The sequence below is a fragment of the Myxine glutinosa genome, chromosome 2 (assembly GCF_964187855.1).
Source record: "Myxine glutinosa chromosome 2, kmMyxGlut1.1, whole genome shotgun sequence".
Classification (NCBI taxonomy): domain Eukaryota; kingdom Metazoa; phylum Chordata; class Myxini; order Myxiniformes; family Myxinidae; genus Myxine; species Myxine glutinosa.
The window spans coordinates 186,243,257-186,270,113 of NC_136262.1; the positions used below are offsets into that span (position 1 = coordinate 186,243,257).

Here is a 26,857-nt window from a genome sequence, read left to right on the forward strand (position 1 = left end):
CAAACGTAACGACACCCGACACTTTCAAAGAGCTTACACATTGTGTAAGCAATAACAAACCATGCTTTGTATGTAGGTATATAATAAATAGAAGCTTTATGATTATAGGCAACATCACCAACCTCCTGTTAGATATCGATTTAGGTTTATTTATTTATTTTACGGATGCATTTACTGGTTTTTACGTAAATATTTCATTTACGGATACTTTTTCTTTTTTTCATTTGCGGACATTATTGTCATGTTTATTTCACAGTTTTACAGTCATAGAAATTACAATTTTCAAATGATAGTTATCCATTGGGGTTTTTTTTGTTTGTTTGTTTTTACATATGCATTTACGTTTTTTGATGTACATTTTCATTTACGGATGCTCTTCTGTGATTTTTCTCCGTATACCGGATTCGTTGTACGTCGGCACGCTAAATTACAGCTTTCTACGACACCCCGAAGATACCAAACATTAATAGTTCAGGTTAAGGTTAAGGGAAGGGTTCAGTTGTCTGAGATTTTAGATTTATTTTACCAGCTGAGCGAACATTTTGTTTTTTGCAGGAAAGCCAGAATTCCCGTTTTCCTTCTGCGAAACTATTATGTAAAGTTTAGTGTTGGTCTACATTGGCAGGCAAAATAAAATGGGATTTTGTCAATGAAAAGTTGTCAACCTCGAGTTGATGAAGTCAATTTTGGAGCATAGTTGAGTTTGACTTCACAATTAAACTTCTGGATTTGTATCTGTCTCTCTCCATGTAAAAACTTTACTCTCAAATGTAAGTTTTGGTTTGTTTCAAAGAGATGATTTGGTAAATGATAGCAGTTACATTCTTTGGTGTCGTTGAGGTTGACAACTAATTGGTGCATCCTCAGGATGTTGTGATGCACAGCAAGAAGCTGAACAAGAAGAACAAGGAGCAAGTGCAAGACATGATGACCTTGGACAAGCAGAAAGGCCTTAAGTCATTGAGCAAAGAGAAACGCACAAAACTGGAAGCATATCAACACCTGTTCTATCTCCTGCAGGTGATTTTCTTTTTCAACAGAATATGGCTCACAGTTGTCAACTGTGATTGTGCAGCAAGCCAATTGTGCTCATGCTTTATGCCATGAATGTGGTTTCAGTAATGTTGTTGATTACAATCATTCAGATCATATTCTAAAGGCATGGATAAAAGATAGCATGCTATTTAACAATAGTTGTTGATTGTGTGACCTGTGTTGTTCATATTATTATCCTCACCAAAGGAGAGGGTATAGCATTTGGGTCTGTCTGTTTGTGTGTTTGTTTGTCTGTCTGTTTGTTGGTTTGTTTGTCTGTCTGTTTGTTGGTTTGTTTGTCTGTCTGTTTGTGTTTGTTTGTCTGTCTGTTGGTTTGTTTGTCTGTCTGTTTGTTGGTTTGTATGTCTGCACAGAATGTGATAATGTAGTCCACAAATGCCACCTAGTGGAAGGCAGTTGTACACATTCTCATTTTTTACTGAGTACCTCTATAAAGTGTGTGCAATTACAATGCGAGTATGTCTATAAATGGGCGTGGCCAGACAGATCATTAGATGCCCAAGGCTGGGGCAAACATGAAACACAGGAAACAGAATCAATGACTCAGACACCCAAACTGGAAGCAGTCCCGTCCTCCGGTAATACAAAAAAGAAATGCATAAAAGGAATTCCCAACATACCCTCTACACCCCACCTCAAATGGCTGAAAAGAAACTCCTCAACCCTTCTCCCTACACTCTGCCTCCAGCTCACTGTACTTTCCTCCCTTCCTGTCGTGCACCTCCTCCATGTTCTCTTCCCAAGGTACAGACAATTCCCCTAAGATAACCTGCCTTGTTGCACCTGACCAGATGACAATGTCAGGCCGCAAGCTTGTTACACATATCTCCTCCGGGAATAACAATTGTGGCTTTAGGACTGCCACCACTTGCCAATCACAAGAATTTGACAGATCTCTTGCTTTCCACCTTCTCATCTTTCCGCATCTTACCGCTTGGCCCTCTTTGATAAACAACACCTCTCTCCCATCAGCCTCCTTCTCCACTTCCCACCTTGCTCCCATCGGCCTCCTTCTCCACTTCCCCCCTCTCTCAATCTCGTCACCTGTTGCACTCTCCACTATGACCACCAGCACTTGATAGTGCTGCCACATTTCCCTTCCTGCTGCCAATGCTACTGAGTATGGATGCAGTGCATGCTGCATTATTCCCAGACCTCCACACCAAGAACATCTCTCCTGCAACAACCCCACACCTTCAAGTTTGCTGGGGATGGAAGCTCATCATATGTTGCTCGCAACAGGAAATTCAACAGCATTGGTTCCATCCTCCAAATCTTTTGCCACTTCTAGCTGTTTAGCTGGGCTCTAATTTCCGGTGCTGTAAGACATCTGTTGCGCAGACTGGTGACTCGGTTTACTTGTCCTGCGATTCTGTTGTGATTCTTGGTCGACCAGAACGTTCTCTTCCCGCATTTTTACCAGTTTTGTTATGTCGTTTCATGGCGCAAGCAACTGAATTTACTGACACTTCTAATTTTTTTGCAACTTGCCTCAATGATTGGCCTTCTTTTCTCAACGTTAGAATTGCCTGTCTTTTTTCTGGCATTAGCTGAGCTTTGGCACCCATGTTCATGCAATCTGAAACACAAAAAACTCATTAGATTGTATGGTTGGCCTTTCTGTAAACATTTTTTGCAACGCCTGGCAATAATAGACATTGCACGTGATGAAGAAACTAAGCACAAACATTCATTCCACACAGAACAGAATATTTGTAAGCAGATGTTTCTCCTCAGATGAAACATTAATAACACTAGCAACAGTACCCGCCCTACGGGCGGGGCTTCAATTGGGAAGCCCAAATGAAAAGGTAAAATATCAGAAATTGAAGGCTTTTTTTATTTTAAGCGATTCATATAAACATCCATTGAATCATATCACACGCAAATCATCAAAATCTAAACAGTACATGGCTAAACAGTACATGGACGATCACGTACCACGTACATCTCGCGTCTCGCTCGCTCTCATGTTGTCCCGATAATGATCCTTCCGCAGGTTCACCGATGGAAACCTTGTTACGACTTTTACTTCCTCTAGACAGTCAAGTTCGCTCATCTTTTCGGTGCACCGGCACGACCCGAGAATGGCCCGCGCAGGGGCTGATCCGAGGATCTCATCAAACCGTACAATCGGTAGTAGCGACGGGCGGTGTGTACAAAGGGCAGGGACTTAATCAACGCGAACTGATGACTCGCGCTTACTGGGAATTCCTTGTTTGTGGGACACTGTCTCAAGCCCCAGTCCCCATCACGGATAGGGCTCAGCTGTTTACCCGAGCCTGACGGCGAAGGGAAAGGTACACGCTGGCCCGTCCAGTGTAGCGCGCGTGCGGCCCCGGACATCGAAGGGCATTAAACGTTCATTAAACATTAAACGTTCATTAAAGGATTACGAAACGAAAAACATTACGAAATTACGTTCACACCGTCACGTCAAACACTACCGTGAACACATACATCGTCACAACATCGTCACAATGAGAACATCATCACAATGAACGTTATGCGAACGCGAATGTTATGCGGGAGTCCAAACCTGAGAATGCTGGAGACCAAAGCTGAAATTGGGAAAACTAAATAGCCTATTTTACTCCCAGGGGTCCCAGGATTACCCATCCAAAATATTTTTGCGATCAGTTCAGCAGTTTTTATGGTACCTTCGAACAGACAGACGGACATTTGGTGAATTATAGTAAGATTAACTTCATGTTTCAGTTTGGATTTAGTATTGCACTTTTTGACCTATTTCCAAAAATTGCTTTAAACCTACGTTTTGCACAAGAAAGATGCGTTGAAGCACAATATATTATCAGTAGAAAAGCAGATATATAATTGGTAAGAGTTTTGTTCACATCTAATGTTCATTTTGCACATTAAACAGTAAAATATCAAAAAATGTTGGGTGTGCCTCCACTTTTGAATGGTAGTGTATGTATACTGTAATGATAAACGGCAGTGTCCATCCATCCGTCGGTCTGTCTCCTCCACAACTCAAAAATCATTAAGCCTAGCAACCCCAAACTTTGCATGCATACACCTGGACCTCCAAAAGATTGCAAGGATGAAAACTGGGTGTTTGGGTGTTATAACATCATTTTTGAAGATGATTAACGAGGTGCTCATAAGAAAAAAACAGATGTGGTGGTGCATCAATATGGCGGCCCACCATCTTGGTCAGCCCACTGTACCTCGCTGGGTTCTTAAGCCGCCATTTTGTTTCGGCCTACTCAAACGTGCCTTGCCTTGGAAACACGATCGATTATCATTACATAATTAAAGCATATCATCAAAATCTGGATTCGGATATGAGGATTGGATGCTGTAGACTAAATAAATGTCCAAATTTGGAGTGAAATCTGAAAAAATTTACCATATCTAGCAATATTGGTGGATGCTATTCAGGCGGCTTTTGCAAGCCATAGCGTTACAGTAGACAGAGCTCCCTTTTTGTTTTTCGTCACAAGGCTGTGGAAGTTTGGGTGTGTTATAATACCCTTTTTTTGAAATTGTCTGCTCTCAGTGGTGTCCATGTAATGAAATAGTGTCTAAGTTGAACCCAGGTGTTATGCTGTCTCTGACCACTGAGAGGATCCCATAAGAACTCGGACGGACATCGCTCCGACACATTCCTGATTCCTGTGACATTTATTCTGTGTGGTAGTGCATACTCGAATGGTGCGTATTGCTAGATGTTCCAGGCTTGCTTGCACTAATTGCTAATTCATTGTTACTTCTATGATTACGGAATACTGATACAAAGCTTGTTGATTTCTTACAGGTGTTGCCAGAGATCGAAACTGAATTAAACCTACTATTGGGACAATGCTGTAGACCTTGATTTTTTTACAACAGTCCATATTATTTGCTGCTTGAAATCGATCTGTTTTTTAAATTCCTCAGCCATTTCAACAAGAAGCAATCGGCTTGCTATCGCTTGCCAAGCCAGCCATTCCTTATCACCCATTTCGTTGGAGTACTTGCTGGAGTGCTTAAGTCGTTTCGCGAGGGCTCTTAATTAATTAGTCACAATGCCAGTGAAGTTTGGGTGTGTTATAACACCCTTTTTTTGAATTTGTCTGCTCTGTGGTTTCCTCATTTCGCTGATTTGCTGCTTGAAAGCGATCTGTTATTAAAATTTCTCGGTCATTTCAACCAGAAGCAATCAGCTTGCTATTGCTTGCCAAGCCAGCCATTCCTTATCACCCATTTTGTTGGAGTGCTTGCTGGGGTGCTTAAGCCGCTTGGCAAGGGCTCCACAAATGAAGTGAGAAATGCCTGTGTATTTAATTAATTGGTCACAAGGCCGGGGAAGTTTGGGTGTGTTATAACACCCTTTTTGAATATGCTTAACGAGGTGAGCCACCACTTGGTGAACACTATTCAGGCTGCTTTTGTAAGCCATGGCGTTACAGTAGACAGCTGCCTTTTTGTTTTCATGTACCCATTTTTTCATTGACTAACATTTTTGAGCGATATCGTCACTCTTTCCCTCCCCCCCCCCCAACCCCCCTTCCTCTCCCCGACTCATGCTTCCTCGCTCGACCCTCCTTCCCTTCTCTCTCTCCTCCCTAATCCTCCCCTCATTGCTCCCCCACCCCTCCTCGCTCCCCTCCTTGCTCCCCCACCCCTCCTCGCTCCCCTCCCTCCTCTCTTTCCCCCTTTCCCCCTCCACTCTCCCTTCTTCTTTCCTCCCTGATTTATCTCTCCCCTCCACCCTCCCTCCTCTCTCTCCTCCTTTCACTCCACTCCCTTTCCTTCCCCCTCTATTCCCTTCTCTTCACCGTTTCCCTTTCCTCCCTCCCCCTTCCTTCCCCATTCCCCTCCCTCCCCCTCCCACTTCCCTCTCCTCCCCCTCCCATTCCCTTCCCTTCCTCCTTCCTCCTCTCCTCCCCCCCTCCTCATTCATATTCTCGTCAGGAAGCGACTCATTGTTACCCGGCAACTCCTGGTACTTTTCCTAGTATATATCTATATCTATATATACATACACTACATAGCCAAAAGTATGTGGACACCACTTCTGATTAATGGATTTGGCTGTTTCAGCCACACCCATTGCAATATATAATTTAATCAAGCACACAGCCATGCAATCTCCGTAGACAAACATTGGCAGTAGAATGGGCCTTACTCGAGATGTTGTCCCATCGTTGATGTTGTGGGGGATTTGAAACGAGCTGTGCATGCAAGAAACCCCTCAAACATCACACAGCTAAAACAATTCTGCATGGAGGAGTGGGCAAAAATTTCTTCCAGTCGATGTCAGAGACTGGTCGACAGTTATAAGAAACGCCTACTTGAGGTCGTTTCTGCCAAAGGGGGCAATACCACCTATTAGAGCCAAGGGTGTACTTACTTTTTCCACATGCGAAATTTGCATTTATGTTTATTTAAATCATACAATGGACGACAAAATGGAAATGTTTCATGATATTTGTTATATTATATCACCTTTATCTATCAATATTGTTGAAATGAAGATCAAATAGCTGTATGTTGAAATATGTTCAAAAAGTCAAAACTTTACATGGGGTGTACTTACTTTTTCACATGACTGCACACATACTTCTTTATATACTTCTATATATGTACAATATATATATATATATACAGACTTGGCATTTAATATGGAATATTTTTTTTTCTTGACTTCGGTTTACTTTCTTAACTCAGCATATCAATCTGGTGAGTTTCTTTTACACTTTGGTGATTTATTTGTTAAAAGAACCATGTCACTGATTGTCTGTCGCAGCAAGAAGTCAACAGCAGGATTATATCACAGGTGGCGTGGCAAAATGTACGGACAGGTGCATTTGATGATTGGCTTCACAGTCGGGTATACTATACAAGGGTTGTTTCGTTCTGTATTAGTGGAAAACAACTGCTGCACGTTTCCAAAAGTTATTGCCGCTTCCTCTGGAGATGGTCCGTCAACTCGACAATGCTGTTTGTCAAGGAGTGGTGGCTTTACGAAATTACGGCATGAAACAGCGTGCTATTGCTCGGCAGTATGGCATCACTCAAGGTCAGGTGTCAAAGATCTTGAAACGAAATGCTCAGAGGGGTGTCCCTACTCCAATACTGAGGCCAGGACGTCCCCGCAGAACCACAAGGAGGGATGATCGCCAGCAGCACCGGTTGGTCCGCAATGGCCGTACCAAGTCAGCTAATCGGCTTAGGGCTGAGTGAGAGCAACTGACAAATGTGCCTGTATCCAGGAGGCTAGTCAACCAACGACTGGTTCAAGCAGGCTATCGTGCCAGGCGTCCCCTGAGAAAGCCACGCCTGACCAGACAACACCGCCAGCGCCGATTGCAGTGGGCCAGAGAGCACCACCAATGGCAGCCAGGACACTGGAATCACGTGATCTTCAGGGACGAGTCTAGATTTCTGGTCTATCGTCAAGATGGCCACGTCCGAATGCACAGACAAGTGCATGAAGCCTACAACAAAGATTGTATAGTGCCAAGAGTCCAACCTGGAGGTGGTGGGATGACCGTTTGGGCTGCTTTTCATGCAGGGGGCAAAACTGACCTGGTTGTTCTGAATGGAAACCTGAACCAGTTCAAGTACAGGGCCATTCTGGAAGAAACATTGCTTCCATTTGTTCGTGCAGCCTTTCGAGGAAACTTTGTCTTCCAAGATGACAATGCACGGCCTCATCGTGCTCGCATGATCCAACACTTTCTTGCTGACCATGGTGTAGAGCATATGGAGTGGCCTGCCATGTCCCCGGATATGAATCCGATAGAGAACTTGTGGGCAGAATTAACGCGTCAAATCGACAACTTGGACCAGCAGCCTACCACTGTGCGTGAATTGCAGCAGGCTATTGTCACTGCATGGCAAGCGATTCCTGTCCAAACCTTGGCAAATCTCGTGAACAGCATGCCTCGACGTGTACGTGCTCTCCTGAATGCTCGTGGGGGTTACACGAAGTACTGAACTGTAATTTTACTGTCCGTAATCCCAGTCATAATTTAGCTTTTGTTTTTGTTGAAATTTTTTTTGGCTAATGTGCAAAATAAAGACATACTTCTGGAAAACGTACAGAAGTTAGACACAGTACTGTCCGTGAATTGAGTTCGATATCAGTTTACATCACTTTCCAGGATCAATTTATTTGCTTCGAAATGTCAAATGTGGTTTTTGTTTCTTTTAAAGGTCACATTAACAAAATCTTGAATAATTTCAACATAATTCCAATGAACTTTTGGTTCTAAGACATCTTGAAAAGTAAGTTCACCCCCACAAAAGAAATATTCCATATTAAATGCCAACTCTATATATATATATATATATATATATATATATATATATATATATATATATATATATATATACAGTGAAACCTTGACTTACGAGTGCACCAACTTACGAGTTTTCCGAGATACGAGCCGTCGCTCGGGCGGTTTATTGCTTTGAGATGCGAGCCGAGATCTGAGTTACGAGCTTACGCCACCCGCCACCAAGTGGTTTCCGGTCACGTGGTTATCTTGCCGTGCAAGCATCTCTGCCGTATATCGCTGCTGCTTTGTTTTCGCATTTTGGTTATTTTGGAGCTTACGCCACCCGCCACCAGGTGGGTTCAGGTCACGTGGTTATCTTGCCGTGCAAGCATCTCTGCCGTATATAGCTGCTGCTTTGTTTTCGCATTTTGGTTATTTTGGAGCTTACGCCACCCGCCACCAGGTGGGTTCAGGTCACGTGGTTATCTTGCCGTGCAAGCATCTCTGCCGTATATAGCTGCTGCTTTGTTTTCGCATTTTGGTTATTTTGGAAAATTTCTTAGTTTTAACCATGGGTCCTAAGAAATTGAGTGCCAAGGGCCGTACTGAGAAGAAGAAGAGGATGATGTGCTTGGATATAAAACACGCAATCGTCGAAAAACATGAGCGAGGTGTGCGTGTTGTCGACTTGGTGAGGCAGTACGATCGTTGTACTTCTACGATATGTACGATTTTGAAGCAGAAGGAGTCGATAAAGGCTATAACGCCAGCCAAGGGCGTTACGATTATTTCAAAGCTCCGGACCTCTATCCATGAAGAGATGGAGAAGTTGTTGTTTGTGTGGTTGACGGAGAAGCAGCTCGCAGGAGATACCGTGACCGAGAACATCATGTGTGAGAAGGCCCGAGACATTTTATTATAACTTTTGCCGAACTGATAGAAGCCGAACGATACATCCCCCAGCAAATCTTCAACTGTGACGAGACAGGGCTCTTCTGGAAAAATATGCCGAGGAGGACGTATATAACGGCAGAGGAGAAGAGCATGCCAGGCCACAACTTGTTCAGAGTGCCGGTGATAGCTCGCCTTCTCTTTGTGGAAAACACGGTGAGATCCTTAACATCCAACAACTAATGGGACGCAAACGGGGCGCCCAGTTTAGCGGTACACACATTGATGAATCACCCTGCCTGTGATTCACCCATGACAGGTTATAGCTGGGTCGGGATTCAAACCCAGGCTGGACAGTTTAGAGTCAAGTGTGCGTACCTCCAGTCCAGGCCATCCTGCCAACTTGTATGCTGCATACAGGTGAAATATAAAGCGCGAGATATTTTTATATATACTGTATATTTAAAAAAAAATTGGTGTGGTTTTTGGCGGGCTGGAACGGATTAATAGCATTTCAATGCATTTTAATGGGGAAATTTAATTTGAGAAACGAGCAAATTGAATTACGAGCTCGGTCACAGAACGAATTAAACTCGTAAGTCAAGGTTTCACTGTGTATATATATATGTATATATATATATATATATATATATATATATATATATATATATATATATATATATATATATATATATATATATATATATATATATTGTTGTGGATCTCCGTCAGCCTTTTTCCCCTTAAGAAGGGGGGATTAATCCCCTTGTCTATGAATGACCGACGTGAGTCCTGAAGTCCCAACGCTCCTTCCGGTCGGGAGCAGCCACGGTATTTGGTCTATGAAAAGTCCCAAGGACCTGAGTGCCACTCCTGACCGCGAAGCAGGGGAGGGTCTCCCGCTCGAACCCCGGTTTTAGATGGTCTAGTTGCCGAGCGGTTTTTAGCAACCCGAAGTTCGAGTCATTAGCATTCACTAACCCGATTCCGAAACGTTGGCCAAAATCGCGCCACATGTGTTCAATGTGGAAACCTCAAAGACGAACGGATGTGAAGAAGAAGATGGCAAAAGTAGGAAGAACAAATATGATTTATTACTAACTATTATGTACAAGACCAAAATAACCAAGGAGAAGGAAAGATAAGAAAATAAAGACAGAAGGATGGAAGGACCAGAAGACACAGTGCAACACTAGCTTACCTATACAAACTTACTTATACCCCAGGGACAAGACACACAAAACAAACTCACGTACACAAAAGGATGGAATGGCAGGAATGGGTGGAGGGATGAGGAGGTTCAGGTTCGTGCAAACGGCAGGGCTGGAGGTGACAGCTCCGACTCCTCGCACTCTGGTTCACAGAACGGGCGACAGGGAGATCCGAAGACCGCGGCACGTCGATGTTCGCGTGCACGCACTGGTTGTTCTCAGAGTGCTGGTTGGTATCGCGAGCAGGGCGTGCCGATTCTCATTCGCTTTCCTCTCCACGTGTCTCACTCTCTCCTCCTCAACTGAGCTCAACCTCACTGCTCCTCCTCCACTGAACTGAGCAACTCCACTCAACTCTCTCCCGGTGGACTGCCAACTCTCTGACGCATCTCTGGTGGGGGCGTCGCGTGACGGGTTATATAGGCCACACCCTCGAACCTTCGCGAACCTCCCCGGTCGTTCTTTCTCCGCCCTGTCAAGCCAAACCCCTCGTGCCTGATTGGTTGGCAAGGGCTGGCTCACTCCTCCTTCCGATGACGAGGGGCGGAGACGCGCCTTTCTTCTCCGAGCTGGCCGCGTGTTCAATGGCGGTAATGCAGTTGGCAATGGAGGCTTGGAGGGAATGAAAGGGAATTCTACCTTATTTCAATTTGATGCAATGCAGAGTCAACTAATGGGAAACACAGCCTTAAACTAATACACATAATAAGGAAATAACTATTTAGAAGGGTATATGATTTGCTACGGGCATGTATATGGACTAACTAAGAGGACGACCTTTGACCTTTACACACAACACGGAGATATTTACAAGAATTCATTACACTTGCAGAGGGTGATATTTACAACAATTCTCAAATCCACAACACTGCACCCCCCATCCTCCAAGGCATGACCCGGGCCTATAAAACCTTAACTTAGTGTGACACGTAGGTGTAGTTCCCTCTACATTTAACCTGATCCTGAGTGTGACAGTTTTAAAACACAAATAAGTATGTCCCCCTGCTGCATTGCACCCTGCCTAACAGATTTACGCCCACAGGATAACCGAATTGCGGAATTGTCTTCAAACTAAACATGAACGGTGGGGAGCATTATTTACAATTGATGCTAATTGTATTTACAAAACTAACCCAGGACCTGTGATTGTTCTTTTGGGGGGGGGGGGGGGTAGACAGCCTGCGCTGCATCGACGCACCAGCACCAACAAAAAGCACCATAAACGCACCAGAGTGCACAGTCACCACAGTTCCATAATAAAACAAAACAAACCCTGCTGGTGTCTTGTTCTTCGGCTCCCTCTGCTGGCCATTATTCTTCCTGATGTTGTCAACTTCATGTTCTTGCTGGCGGCCTATTTGGTGGAAATAAAAAATGCACAAAACGTGTCTGTTTTTATTTGTGGCCCACAGGGGCCGACTATGAGTGGTTCACCTGTGGGCTTGGTGCCATCTCACCGGGTCCGCAAGCAAGATCTTGGGCCATCGTGGCCGGTTCAAGCAGAGGGGCCATGCCCCAACCTGTGGGGTCCATGAGTGGTGCTCAGCCACAGACATGTGGTCCATAAATGGTGCATCGATGCAAGCAGCTGGTTGCGGGGGTTCGGACACACAATGGCGGACTCCCGCACGCTCCCCTCGGTGCCCAGAGAGCACGATCCAAGGGTCGGGGAAGGAAGACAGAGAGGGCAGGTTAGCGAGGGGTAAGGTCACAAGGGTACCCATTAATAAAGGCAATGCAAGGTGAGGTGCGTCTGGAGATTGAGCGGAGAAAAGCTCGTCCCTATCGTATGTCACCCCACCCATCACCTGTTCTACCCTTGCCCTTACCCAGTATGTACAAAAATCTACACCCTTACCAATTCGTCACTACTGTCTCGTCTTCCCCATATTTCCCCTAATACCAAATTCGTCACCACAATCCCTCTAATCCAAAATTTGCCATCACCAATCCTCATAAGGAGGGAGAGATGGAACAACAAAGCACAATGTCACACCCACGTCATGATGCGTCTTACAATCCAAACATTTGCACAAAAAAATCAATAACATGGCATGGTGTGGCGTTCTGTCACCTCAGGTGAGTGGATGTAGATGGTGCAAGGAGATTTCAATCCTAACTATCCTCTAAATGACTTTAACACACTTTACACTATGCGGGGTCTTTCCCTGCCAATCCATTGGCAATCGTACTCTATGCGGTTTTAAGAACCAAATTGCCATTGACCAAACTGTGGTGCTTCATCAATTTGGGGTCTCACTCCCCCGATTCAACTCCCTGTGCCTTTGCACAATTTCAGGACTGGGTCGCGTGGCTCTCCCAGCAGGTCTACCCACCTGCACACCTCCACCACTGCAGTTGCCTCCGAGCTTACCTGCTCCTCACCCTAACCTATCTAACTGGGGAAGGCCCTGTGGCACTCTCCCCACTCGGTGCCCTCTCTGGCACTGGGCTACCCAGGTCCGTCCTTTGGATCCTCGGGCCCCATCCACAACAACTCTACCGGCTCCCAGAGCCCACCTGCGGCCTCACCTGGCCGACATCCTCACAGTGGTGGAGTGCCCATTTAACTACACACACTAACAGGCCACACCCAGCCATTTCCACGTCACTTATGCACCCATCCAAACACCATTCTTCCACCACGCACCACAGAAGCCAATATCCAACCACAATTTACCTACTCCCTCTACCTAACTCTTAAACTACCCTCCCCGGGTATTCGTGATGGGGTCCATCCTCCCCATACACTCCCTTCGCACCATCCACTCCACTCCACAGTTTCCACCATACTCACTCCACACCATCCATTCCATGCTCCATGTATTCCATGCCATTTATTCCATACAACCATGCTCACCTGTATTTGCACACCTGTGCCATCACTCCTACACCTGGTGCTTCCTGCACCCTCCTTCCTCCCAGGCCCATTTGCTCAACACAACACACAATCACCATTACTCAGTCATACACTGCTCCATACACCTGTTCACTTGCACCCCTGTGCAATCACACCTGGTGCCTCCTGCACCCTCCTTCCTCCCAGGCTTCTCCAATCATTCAATACAATGCACAACCACAATTGTTCCTCTTGCACTGCTTCATACACTTCCACGCTCAATACAACTCACAATCACCTCGCTCTTTTCACAATACACTTCCGAATACACTTTCAATTCTCAAACACACTGCATCATCTGATCTACCTGGTTTCCTTCTAACTTGGTGCTCCCCATCTTCCCTTTAAACTAAGCACATCCCACGTCGTTATCATCCATTCTAACCTCTCTATGTCCCCGACTACCTGTCCAAGGTCGCTACTTAAATCTACAGTTACCTATGGTCATCTTCTCTAGATCCCTATCATTTTATCCTAACCCTCCCTCGGCGAGCTTACACTGCCATAAACCCCATAGCTATTGCTCATGTGCCCCGTTTGTGAGGGATGGTGGATTTGCCATCCCACCACATCGGGCATCTTCCACTATAAATTTTGCTCATCAAATTCCAACCAATCAAAAATTTTCCAATCACAAATTCCCTATCCCTACCAAATGTCCTTTAACTTGAGCCTCGGTGCGTCGTTACCTTCGCAAAGCTCGGCTTCGCGAAGCCGAGCAATGCATGCGGTGGTTCGTTGCCGGCGGTTGGGTCCATCCGGCATTCGGTGCAGGGAAGGAGGTTTACTCAGGCCGAGATTCCACGCACCATCTCGGCACGGAGCCGTCCGATGGCCCGATCTCGCCCTGCCGGAACGCCTCAACCACAAGGGGTCGCCGTGACGACCCTTCCGACCGGGCCGCCCGCTCCGCCTAGCGGAGCACGGACGCGACCGTTCGGAGCGAGGCCCGGTGTGGATCCCGTACGGCGGTTCCTTCGAAACCGCCGTGGTTACGATCCCCGCTGGTTCCCGCTGCGCACAAAGCCCGGCACGAACCGAGGGTTCGCTTCGGCTAAAAGTCGATCTAACCGCTGCTTCGTTTAACGTCGATGCTTTACTTGCATGCTCACACCCCGCGTTCCGTTCCTTGCTCACGCATCCAGCTGTCTCCATACTCTCCGTCATTGCACCTTCTCTTACAAACCCCCCAGGTACACTCATAGACTTCGTCACACACCTGACCACCGCACACCTTGGCACAAACTCGTCGTTCGTACACCTCACCAACACACCTCTTCGCGCCCACTCCTCGGTCACATCCTCTGTGACAACCACGGGTGTGCACTCACCTGCACACCCAATCACGTGCTTAACTACCAACTCAAGTGTGCATTCCCACACGCGTTCGACCATTCCAGGTGTGCATCCTTCCATTCCAGGTGTACATTCTCTCGCACCTGCCACAACCAACTTGTGCTCCGTGTCACTCTCACTACTCTCACCACCCACACTCGGTCGCGCATTCACCCTTACTCTCGACAGCGCACTCTGTAATCATGCACCCGTCCGTTACACCCCTTTCTCGTGCATCCTCCTGTGCACACTCTCCCGTTACGTCCTCCGTAACACTCACCACAGGTGTGCACTCTTTCGTTACATCCCCTGTAACACTCCCCATCACGCACTTCCATGTGCCCCCCCGCACCTGCGCCACGACCAACTCACTCTCGACAGCACACTCACTCCTCGGCGCGCACTTTTTCCTCACACACCCCATAGTCGGACATCCTCGCACACCTCCTTAACACTTTGCACCTGTCGCACACCTTACCAGCGGCCTCTCACGAACACCCGGGTCTACACCAACACCCAAGCCGACTGAATCTCCCCTCACACCATATACATTTCCGAATATATCGCCATGCACCTCGGCACCTCATCTTCGCTCCTCCTCCGCCACCTGCAAACTCTTTATTTGGTAAGTAAGCACATAATCATGATTTGAGCACAGACCTTGTACATATTCTATCACCTCCTCCTTTATCTCCCTCTGAGTTTCCCTCCGTCTCTTCTTAATTTCACTCACCCCCTCTTCCACATTCTCTAATTTTTGCTTCACCTCTTTCATGTCCCGGTGCGCCCCCTCAATTTCGTCCTCTAAGGTCACCTTGATCGTTTCTATGTGTGTCCTCACCTCCCGTTCTTTCGTCTCCGTTACCTCGTCCAACCTCTTTGTCAACCCCTCATGTACCATCTGACATTCCCTCTTTGTCGCTATAAGTTCCTTTTTTATTTCTTTCTGTGTCGCCTTTAACCTCCCGATTACCGCAGTGTTCTTCTCCACTTGCTCTACTAATTCCTTTTGTCCCACCGTCAGCTGTTCTACTCCCCTCGTCAGATCCTCTATGCCCCCCTGTAACCTAGCCGTACTATTTCTCACCTCTTTCTCCATACGCTCCTCACCTCGCTTTACCTCCTCGCGTACCCCCGCGAACTCCTCGCCCACACCTCGTCTGATCTCCTCCCACATTTCTCCCATCTCTTTGGTAGCTGCTGCCCTCATCTGTTCCAAATCATTCCTCTGGGCATCCAATTTAGTTTCCAACCCGATTTTCACCTCCTCTATCTGATCTCCCATCTGTTTAATTTCCTGGGCGGATTGCTCCCCTATTTCCCTCAATTTGCCTTCCATAGTATTTTCTAACCCCCCTAACCCATTCTTCACCCCTTCCATCTGGTTCTCCTGGGCAGCCATTCTATTTTCCAACCCCGTTAACCCCTCCTTCATTTCCCCGATTTGGTTACCCATGTCCTCTAGTTGGCCCCACAATTTACATTCGAGCCCCCCGATTTGGCTTCCCATATCATTCCTCAATTCCCCTATTTGATTTTCCAATCGTTCCCCCATTGTTTTCCATCCCTTCGATTTGGTTTCCCAACCCCCCTGTTCTCTTCCATGAGAGCCCGCATTTGCAGCATGAATAGGCCCCAGTCCATTGGCGGCGCTGCTACGGTCACGGGCGCGGCGACATTTGGTGCCGCTGCAACCACGTGCACGAGGGCGCCATTTTGTGTACCTGATACCCCCGCAACCACATCTTCATTGCTCTCCTCTTCTCTCTCCCCCATATACACTTCCCTGGGGTCCTGGGTCGACTCTAACCCCTCCTCTAATTCACCCACCAGCATCCGATCGCCTTGACTATCCATGGCACGATTTTAAATTTAGGATATTATAAATAAAAATTTTATACCACTCGTAATTTGAGTGCGCTAATCGCACTTCAGGTCCGAATCCCACTCCTGACACCAATTGTTGCGGATCGCTCCATCGGCCTTTTTCCCCTTAAGAAGGGGGGATTAATCCCCTTGTCTATGACTGACCGACGTGAGTCCTGAAGTCCCAACGCTCCTTCCGGTCGGGAGCAGCCAGGGTATTTGGTCTATGAAAAGTCCCAAGGACCTGAGTGCCACTCCTGACCGCGAAGCAGGGGAGGGACTCCCGCTCGAACCCCGGTTTTAGATGGTCTAGTTGCCGAGCGGTTTTTAGCAACCCGAAGTTCAAGTCATTAGCATTCACTAACCCGATTCCGAAACGTTGGCCAAAATCGCGCCACAGGTGTTAAATGTGGAAACCTCAAAGACGAACGGATGTGAAGAAAAAGAAGGCAAAAGTAGGAAGAACAAATATGATTTATTACTAACTATTATGTACAAGACCAAAAGAACCAAGGAGAAGGAAAGATAAGAAAATAAAGACAGAAGGATGGAAGGACCAGAAGACACAGTGCAACACTAGCTTACCTATACAAACTTACTTATTCCCCAGGGACAAGACACACAAAACAAACTCACGTACACAAAAGGATGGAATGGCAGGAATGGGTGGAGGGATGAGGAGGTTCAGGTTCGTGCAAATGGCAGGGCTGGAGGTGACAGCTCCGACTCCTCGCACTCTGGTTCACAGAACGGGCGACAGGGAGATCCGAAGACCGTGGCACGTCGATGTTCGCGTGCACGCACTGGTTGATCTCAGTGCTGGTTGGTATCACGAGCAGGGCATGCCGATTCTCATTCGCTTTCCTCCACGTGTCTCACTCTCTCCTCCTCAACTGAGCTCAACCTCACTGCTCCTCCTCCACTGAACTGAACAACTCCACTCAACTCTCTCCCGGTGGACTGCCAACTCTCTGACGCATCTCTGGTGGGGGCGTCGCGTGACGGGTTATATAGGCCACACCCTCGAACTTTCTCGAACCTCCCCGGTCGTTCTTTCTCCGCCCTCTCAAGCCAAACCCCTCGTGCCTGATTGGACGGCAAGGGCTGGCTCACTCCTCCTTCCGATGACGAGGGGCGGAGACACGCCTTTCTTCTCTGAGCTGGCCGCGTGTTCAATGGCGGCAATGCAGTTGGCAATGGAGGCTTGGAGGGAATGAAAGGGAATTCTCCCTTATTTCAATTTGATGCAATGCAGAGTCAACTAATGGGAAACACAGCCTTAAACTAATACACATAATGAGGAAATAACTATTTAGAAGGGTATATGATTTGCTACATGCATGTATATGGACTAACTAAGAGGACGACCTTTGACCTTTACACACAACACGGAGATATTTACAAGAATTCATTACACTTACAGAGGGTGATATTTACAACAATTCTCAAATCCACAACTATATATATATATATATATATATATATATATATATATATATATATATATATATATATATATATATATATTATATATATATATATATATATATATATATTGTTACGGACCGCGGATTGGATGTTATTTACCGAGCGGAGGTAACCGCGGCCGAACAGTTGTTCCCCGATTCACCCAGACGTTGGCCAAATCGCGCTATGCTAAATCAATGATGGAAAGGACACGACGACTGGGAAAGAGGAAACGACGCAAGGGGGGTACAGTTCTCAAGACCTCCGGAGGAGGGTATAATTACAGTGGTGGAGAAAAGGGGGTAGATTACAAGGCAGAGTGAGGTAAAGACACAGAAGAGATGGGCACTTAAATGCAGTCTTATCTATTCCCCGACAGACCACGGACAAACGGACAAGGTAGACTTACACAGGGATTGATGGCAGGAAGGGACAGGTAGGTCGATGGCACAAGGTGCACCTTGCCTCGGGGACAGGATAAACACAGTCCAAAGATGCAGGGAGGTGACACAGCGCTCGGAGGGGACGTCTTGCTTTCTCTCAGCTCGGCGCGCATCTGACGTCACCTCCCTCTCACTGCGCATGCTCAGCGGGGAGTGACACGCCCTCGGCTGGTTGGTTCCGCCCCACTGGGGCCGGTCCGCCACTTCCATTGGGTGCGGGGGTTACCGGGCTCCGCCCTTGACGAGGAGCCGACAGGGAGCCCCTGTTTGGTAACCCCGTCGAGCACATGTCCGATGGCGGCTCGTTGGGAAGGCCTGGTGCCCTCCCACCACCCCTACCAACCAAGCCGGAGTGAGGACGCGCACTCCCTGCGCTCGTTGTTGTTGTTGTTGTTGCTGAACTGTGAGGAAGAGCTGTGGGGAGGTATTGGGAGGTCCTAAACTTCCTAACGGTGCCATACAATCACATTCTGGTGCAACGAAGGGTCAGAATTAATGGAAACGAATCCTTAATTGACATAGACTAAGAATAACTAGCAAGATGTCCTATAGTTGTCTTACATGAGATGCGGTGTACATTCTCTCGCACCTGCCACAACCAACTTGTGCTCCGTGTCACTCTCACTACTCTCACCACCACACTCGGTCGCGCATTCACCCTTACTCTCGACAGCGCACTCTGTAATCATGCACCCGTCCGTTACACCCCTTTCTCGTGCATCCTCCTGTGCACACTCTCCCGTTACGTCCTCCGTAACACTCACCACAGGTGTGCACTCTTTCGTTACATCCCCTGTAACACTCCCCATCACGCACTTCCATGTGCCCCCCCGCACCTGCGCCACGACCAACTCACTCTCGACAGCACACTCACTCCTCGGCGCGCACTTTTTCCTCACACACCCCAGAGTCGGACTTTCTCGCACACCTCCTTTTTCGCACACCAGACCTGTCGCACACTTCACCAACGGCCTCTCACGAACACCCGGGTCCATCTCGACCCCCAAGCTTATTAAATCACCTGGCGCATCATACGCACGACCATATTGGTCACCACTTACACCGGGTCCTCTTTCTCTTCGCTTCTCCTCCATCACCTGCGAATCCCTCATCCGGTTAATGAGCACATCATCACGATCCGAACACAGACTTTGGACCAATTCTTTTACTTCCTCTTTTATCTCTTTCTTATCCCCTCTCCGTCGCTTCTTAATTTCGCTCACCCCTTCTTCCACTTCTTCTAATTTCTGCTTCACCTCTTTTATTTCCCGGTGCGTCTCCTCAAGTTCGTCCTCTAAGGCTACCTTGACCGTTTCTATGTGCGTCCTCACCTGCCGGTCCTTCGTCTCCATTACCTCTACCACCTTGTTCATTTTCCTCGTCAGGTCCTCATGTACCGTCTGACACTCTTTTTTAATTACCCCTACGTCCTTTTTCATCTCCTTCTGTGTTCATTTTAAACCCTCTATTACCGCTGTGTTCTTCTTTACCTGGTCCCCCAACTCCTTTTGTCCCACTGTCAGCTGTTCTACTCCCAGCGTCAACTCCTCTATACCACCTTGCAATTTTACAGTCCCCTTTCTCACCTCCTTCTCCATGCGCTCCTCACCGTGCCTCACCTCCTCGTGCACTCCTCCGACCTCCTCACTCACACCTCTTCTGATCTCCCCTCCCATCACTTGCATCTCCTGCCCAGATGCCACCCTCATCTGCTCCATTTCCTCCCTGTGAGCATCCAATTTAGTTTCTACCCCCATTCTGACCCCCTCTATCTGCTGCCCCATTTGTTTAACTTCCCTTTCCGCTTGGTCCCTCATGTCCCTCAATTTGCCTTCCATGCTGTTTTCTAACCCCTCTAACCCCTTTTTCATCCCTTCCATTTGATTCTCTTGAGCGGCCATTCTGTTTTCTACCCCCGTTAACCCCTCCTGTATTTCCCCTAATCTATTGTCTAATCCCTCAAATTTGTTGTCTAGTCCCTCAAATTTGTTTCCTAATTCCTGTATTCTACTCCCTAACCCTCCGATCTGGGCCCCCATGTCCTCCCTCAATTTCTCGCTATTGGACCCCATCCTTTGTTCTAACCGTTGGCTATTGGCCCCCATGTCCTCCCTCAATTTCTCGCTATTCTGGGCCAACAGGGCCCCTATTTGCGCCATGAGGACTTGCATGTCCATCGGCGGCACGGGTACCGCTACCGCAATCCCATGCGCGGCGCCGACCTGTTGTTCGCGCTCCTCTTCCCCATGCCTAGCGCCGCCATTTTGCGAACCTGCCACCCTCACTGCTTCGCTCTCCTCATGTCCCTCAATTTGGTCCTGGATCGACCCTGCCTCACTCTCCTCTACCGACACCCAGCCGTCTTGATCTCCCATAGCGCGACTTTCAAAATTCGGGTTTTTGTAAAACAAAAGCAATTTCGGTACTTTATAATTTTGACCAAATTTTGTCTAGATGTTTTTTTTTTTTAATTTGGTTCAGGCCTCGTATCTCACTCCCCGACACCAGTTGTTACGGACCGCAGATTGGATGTTATTTACCGAGCGGAGGTAACCGCGGCCGAACAGTTGTTCCCGTTTCTTCCCGACTCACCCGATTCACCGAGACGTTGGCCAAATCGCGCTATGCTAAATCAATGATGGAAAGGACACGACAACTGGGAAAGAGGAAACGACGCAAGAGGGGTACAGTTCTCAAGACCTCTGGAGGAGGGTATAATTACAGTGGTGGAGAAAAGGGGGTAGATTACAAGGCAGAGTGAGGTAAAGACACAGAAGAGATGGGCACTTAAATGCAGTCTTATCTATTCCCTGACAGACCACGGACAAACGGACAAGGTAGACTTACACAGGGATTGATGGCAGGAAGGGACAGGTAGGTCGATGGCACAAGGTGCACCTTGGCTCGGGGACAGGATAAACACAGTCCAAAGATGCAGGGAGGTGTCACAGCACTCGGAGGGGACGTCTTGCTTTCTCTCAGCTCTGCGCGCATCTGATGTCACCTCCGTCTCACTGCGCATGCTCAGCGGGGAGTGACACGCCCTCGGCTGGTTGGTTCCGCCCCACTGGGGCCGGTCCGCCGCTTCCGTTGGGTGCGGGGGTTACCGGGCTCCGCCCTTGACGAGGAGCCGACAGGGAGCCCCTGTTTGGTAACCCCGTCGAGCACATGTCCGATGGCGGCTCGTTGGGAAGGCCTGGTGCCCTCCCACCACCCCTACCAACCAAGCCGGAGTGAGGACGCGCACTCCCTGCGCTCGTTGTTGTTGTTGTTGTTGTTGTTGTTGTTGTTGCTGAACTGTGAGGAAGAGCTGCGGGGAGGTATTGGGAGGTCCTAAACTTCCTAACGGTGCCATACAATCACATTCTGGTGCAACGAAGGGTCAGAATTAATGGAAACGAATCCTTAACTGACATAGACTAAGAATAACTAGCAAGATGTCCTATAGTTGTCTTACATGAGATGCGGTGAACCTGGATGCGACATTTAATGGGGGAAATAGGGGGAGGTCGGGTCTACAGAGTGTTGTTTACAGAAAATGGGACTAGGGAATGGGGGATTGGGGAGAGTTGGGAAGTATTGAGGAAATAGGGGAATATTTACAAGCGGATATGGATGGATGCAAATCCCATATCCGCAACAATATATATATATATATATATATATATATATATATATATATATTGTCCCGTAGACACCTTCGGTTTACACCAGGGCTCGCGGATGGACCAGAACGGATTTACTTGAGGCGACGACCAAACACGGATTCGGCTATAAAACGCGGGAGGAAGAAGGGAAGTGGAAGCTGTGGTAAAAGCGCGTACCTGTGGAAGGCGAACAAACTCAAACGGCACAAGATTTGCAGGGAATGAATAATACAAGGGTTTATTTGCAAAGGTCGGGACAGGGAAAACGCGATACTAAATAAAAGTCCTAAGTTGGGATCCCACACACCTCACTTCAGAAATGAGACACAGGAATGAGTTACAAAAAGAATTGTCTCGTTGTGTAATGCAAAATGTTCTGTGGGTGTGGCCTTATCTCGCCTGTAGTCTTGTCCGTCGTCGTCCCACGCGGCTCCCTCCGTCCGCCTCCGAGCACCAATCCAAAAGCACCACGTGTCCAACGCAGGCTAGCGAGCTCCACACAAGGTCGGTCTCCAACATGAGGCACAAAGAGACAGGCACGGAGAGATTGCAGGAGGAGAGAACAGCGTCGAGGAGAGGAACAGAGCCAACAGAAATCCAAGCCAAGCACAGCACGAAGCATGATCCAAGCCACGAGGGAAGAGAAGGATCCAAGTCAAGCACGAACCGGGCGATGAGAGCTAGCTTCAATGTCGTCTCTGAGAAAAAAGCTCCCGAATCGGTGCAGCGCCCCCTTATATCACTTCGCCTGGTGACGTCTAACTTTTTCCCCAAACTTTTCGTCATTTCCCAAACTTTCCAGCATCTTTCCTCCAATGAATCCCCTCATCCTCAGTTGCGTCCTCATGCCTCCGGTGCTGATTTGCTGAGGTTCACGCCTTCCGCGCCAACCAATCACTCGTTCCCTGTAGCGTGGTGATAGCTCATGTCACTCTATGGTGCTAGGCCTGCCGGAGGTGTAGCTGGCTGCGGCCCATGCGGCGGTGCCCCAAACTGTCCTCTTGCCTGTTTTCTTCCGAAGTCCTTGTCAGGGAAGGGAATTTAATTAATGTGTGCACTACAGGGTCTGTCTAAGTGTTTACAGGTGTGCATTGCCATAAGGGACAAAGATTTGATTACCAGGTGTGACACACAAGGGTTTATCTTAATCCCTACACTATCTAACACCCGGACATCCTGGTATGTTCACAGGCAGACATCTTAACCCGACAAACCGGACTAAAACACAGAACTTATTACAGGGTAGATTCCCTATCGCGACAGTCGAATACCTACCTATACAGATCTACCTGGCTCTAGATTTTGCTCTACCCCCAGACATAACAATATATATATATATTTATGTATATATATATATATATATATATATATATATATATATATATATATATATATATATATATATATATATATATATATATATATATATATATATATATATACATATATATACACACGCACATATACACACACACACCTTCTGCACTATAAAAAAGCGAAAACATAATTGTTGTTGATGAGATTTATTTACGTAACATCATGGGATGCATTTGAGGTGCATACCTAAATGTTGAATAATGACATGTCCATTTCATTGTGACCTAATCATGTAATGCTGCATTGTGGTCAATGTTTTTATGTAACGATCCAACACGGAAATAAAAATGTCTACACCGGCCGGGTATGTCGAACTTCAGTATAAATTTCTGCATTACACCGTGGTCACATTGACCTTATAAGCAATCAAATCTGACCCTGGAGAATGGTATTTCATACACGAATAGGTTTCTGTTCCAGCTCATCGAGGGTCTGTGGCTGTCATGGCAATTTTCTAATTTGACGATCAATTATATCCAAGAGTTGTTCAATTGGATTTTAATCTGCCTAGTTGGTAAGTCTAGGTGTCATAACATTGACATTGGTATTGGCAAGAATGTTCCTTGATCGAATATGGCTCCGTGAGAAAGAGCATTATCATGCATAAAGATGATTCCTGGACCATAGTGTCAGAGGCGGATTGACATTTTTTGGGGCCCTCGGCACAAAAAATTTTCGACCCAAACACCCCCCCTCAAACACCCCCCCCTTCTCCCCCCCCAAAAAACACGAATACACTTTTTGGAAAAATAATTCATAAAAAGAAGAATACATTTTTTAATCGATTAATCACGTGACTGCTTTCTTTCCTTGAGATGGAGTATTCGCTTTACGCTGTGTTTATCACCGCTCACAACGTGATATGTTTTGTCTGCAAAGTGACACCCACCCTCGAGCTCATCTCGAACGATTAATTATGAACCATGATCGATCTCTCGTTAAGTCCCATCTCTCGTGGTCTCGGGTTGCATTGGTTGCATGACCTCATTCAATTTGGGGGCCATGGGCACATGCGTTAATCCGTTAATCAGTTACTGCATCTTGTTGAAGTGTAGGCAACACATGTTACTGTAAGATCTCATTAATTTAACGATCTGCTGTCAGATTACCCATGGATATGGATGAAGTTGGTGCAGAAGGTTTCATCAATACTACCTCACATCATGACACTTCCACATCCAAAATGTGCTGTTTCCCGGACACAGACTGGGGCATATGGCTGATTGCATGCCTTCCATCATGCCTTCCAAGAATAAACTTGGATTCGTCACAGAACATAACACTTGCCCATTGCTTCGTTTCCCATCTTATTTGCTGATTTGACTAATGCGAGCATCCTTGGATGTGTCACGGTACAAGTCTTGGACGCTGAATAGGACAACAAGTATGGATCCCTGCATGACGGAGACGCATCAGAACGGTGTGGACATTTATTCTGTGAGGTCCAGGGAGTGTGTTTGCGGTACTATGGGTAGTTTGACACCAATTGCAGAGACGAGTCGTGAAAATGTATCCTTAACTCCAGTCTTGAGCAGGAGTGATTATTCTGGGACGTCCACTTCTCCACTTCCTGGCATATCTCTTGTTGATCCAATGATTTGATGTATTCTGAGGTCATAAGTAGTTTGTCTACTCATTTTAAAGACCCTTACAACATGGCTAATGTAACGCCCTGCTCGAAGTTGTCCAATTCATTCATTCCTCTTATTTTCTTACTGATTTGGCATTATAATGGGTGAACGGAGGTTATGTGTTCACCCCCTGTCTGTTTGTCTGTCTGTGAGCAGGATATCTCAAAAGTTATATAGGTTGGGCAGTTGACAAGGACTAATTGATTAGATTTTGGTGAAGATCTGGATCCGGACACTAAAATTGTTTAAGTGATTCTTCACCATTGAGAGATAGATTCCAAAAACGATACATAGCATGATATTTCAAAAAGTTGTGGATGGGTTATGACAAAACTTGGAAGAGTAGGTGACGTAAGTTCAGGTTCAGGTAAGTAGGTGACGAGAACAAGCTGATAAGATTTTGGTTCAGGTCCGAATCCAGATCCGACCTATCGATGAATAAAAAACGTAAACTGTTCGTCCTTGCAGAGCTATGTGCTCTACTGAGTGCAGTTTTAATTTCACCCCTGGTTGTATGTATGTATGTATGTGTGTATGTATGTATGTATGTATATGCACACAGATGTATTAATTAAACCCCATAACATTGTGAAGCAGCAAGTCACAGGTCGCATTCCATATCATTGATTGCCACATGATCTGTTGACAACAATGGTCGTCCACCACGTGTGCACTTTGTCTCTACCCTGCCGCACGCTAGTTAGGAGGTGAAGTTGTGGTGGGGTGTGATAATCAACCAGAAATGGCCCTTCTGACCCAGAAGTGATATGATACTAAACGTCATGCGCATCACCACTTTGCCTCCAATTCCAGATGGCCTGCGTGCAGCCACTCGGGTCTTATTAAATGCCGAGATTTAAAAAGTCACAAGTGAAGGACAGCTGAGCCACCGACCATGATTTTGCCCTTGTTTGGGCTCGTCAGGAGGGAATACTACACAACCATTTATTAGTGACCGAGAACCAAGTTGGTTAAATTATGAACACACATTTGTCGCATCATAACTTTCATCAATTTATTTCACATAACTTTGCTCACCAATTTGGTAGCTCCGTAAAATGTAGAAATTCTGATGTGTCCTCAAATATCTTAATTAATTAGAAACTAAAAAATCTTCTTGGTACATCTTAAATGCTTGCTTAAATTCTAGCTTAAATTTATAATTCTAGTAAATAAATTTTAGTTAATAAATTAATTAATAAATTAATTAAATTCTAGCTTAAATGCTTGTTGAATCGCCAGCCAATGACTGCTGTCCATGTGGTAGGCCACAATATACACTATGATAGTCGGACAAAATCTGGCAATTTACTGCTGTGGCATCTCTGTGAGGCCCAGCAGAAAAGTCCCAGCCAACTAAGAGGACACCATCCATGTAAAAGTCACCAGTATGAAAATAAAATTAATTGGCTGTGTGTTCGCAGGAAATGGTAGACTAAACTCCAACATCTATCTATAATTCTAGCAATCTCTGTGTGTCTGTGTGTCTGTGTGTCTGTGTGTCTGTGTGTCTGTGACCGCTGTTTCTCGACAACCACGGGTCCGATATACTTGAAACTTGCCAGGTATATTGCTGGGGACCCGAGGATGTGCCTTTTCAAGGTTTGAAATTAATCGGACAAGTACTTACCGAGCTATGTCCAAAAAACGCTTCAACCAATCAGAGAGCAGCGAGCTATCACGTGTGCCGAACGTGGCGATCAGACTCTGCCTCGGACGGCACATTTGACAGCGTATTCATTTATTTCACGTTGGAAAACTATGTTGCCGTTAAACTATGTTTTAAAACGAATTCAAACTGC

The 26,857-nt window shown here is 46.6% G+C and overlaps 1 protein-coding gene across 1 annotated transcript in view; it reads left to right on the forward strand.

Annotated features, from left to right (window-relative positions):
• Positions 1-26,857, forward strand: part of LOC137420992 (ras GTPase-activating-like protein IQGAP1) — a 305,469-nt gene that overhangs the window by 160,056 nt on the left and 118,556 nt on the right. The window contains exon 24 of the mRNA XM_068106598.2: positions 868-1,020. Within this exon, the coding sequence (XP_067962699.2) occupies positions 868-1,020 (153 nt within the window). The remainder of the gene's footprint in view (positions 1-867; positions 1,021-26,857) is intronic.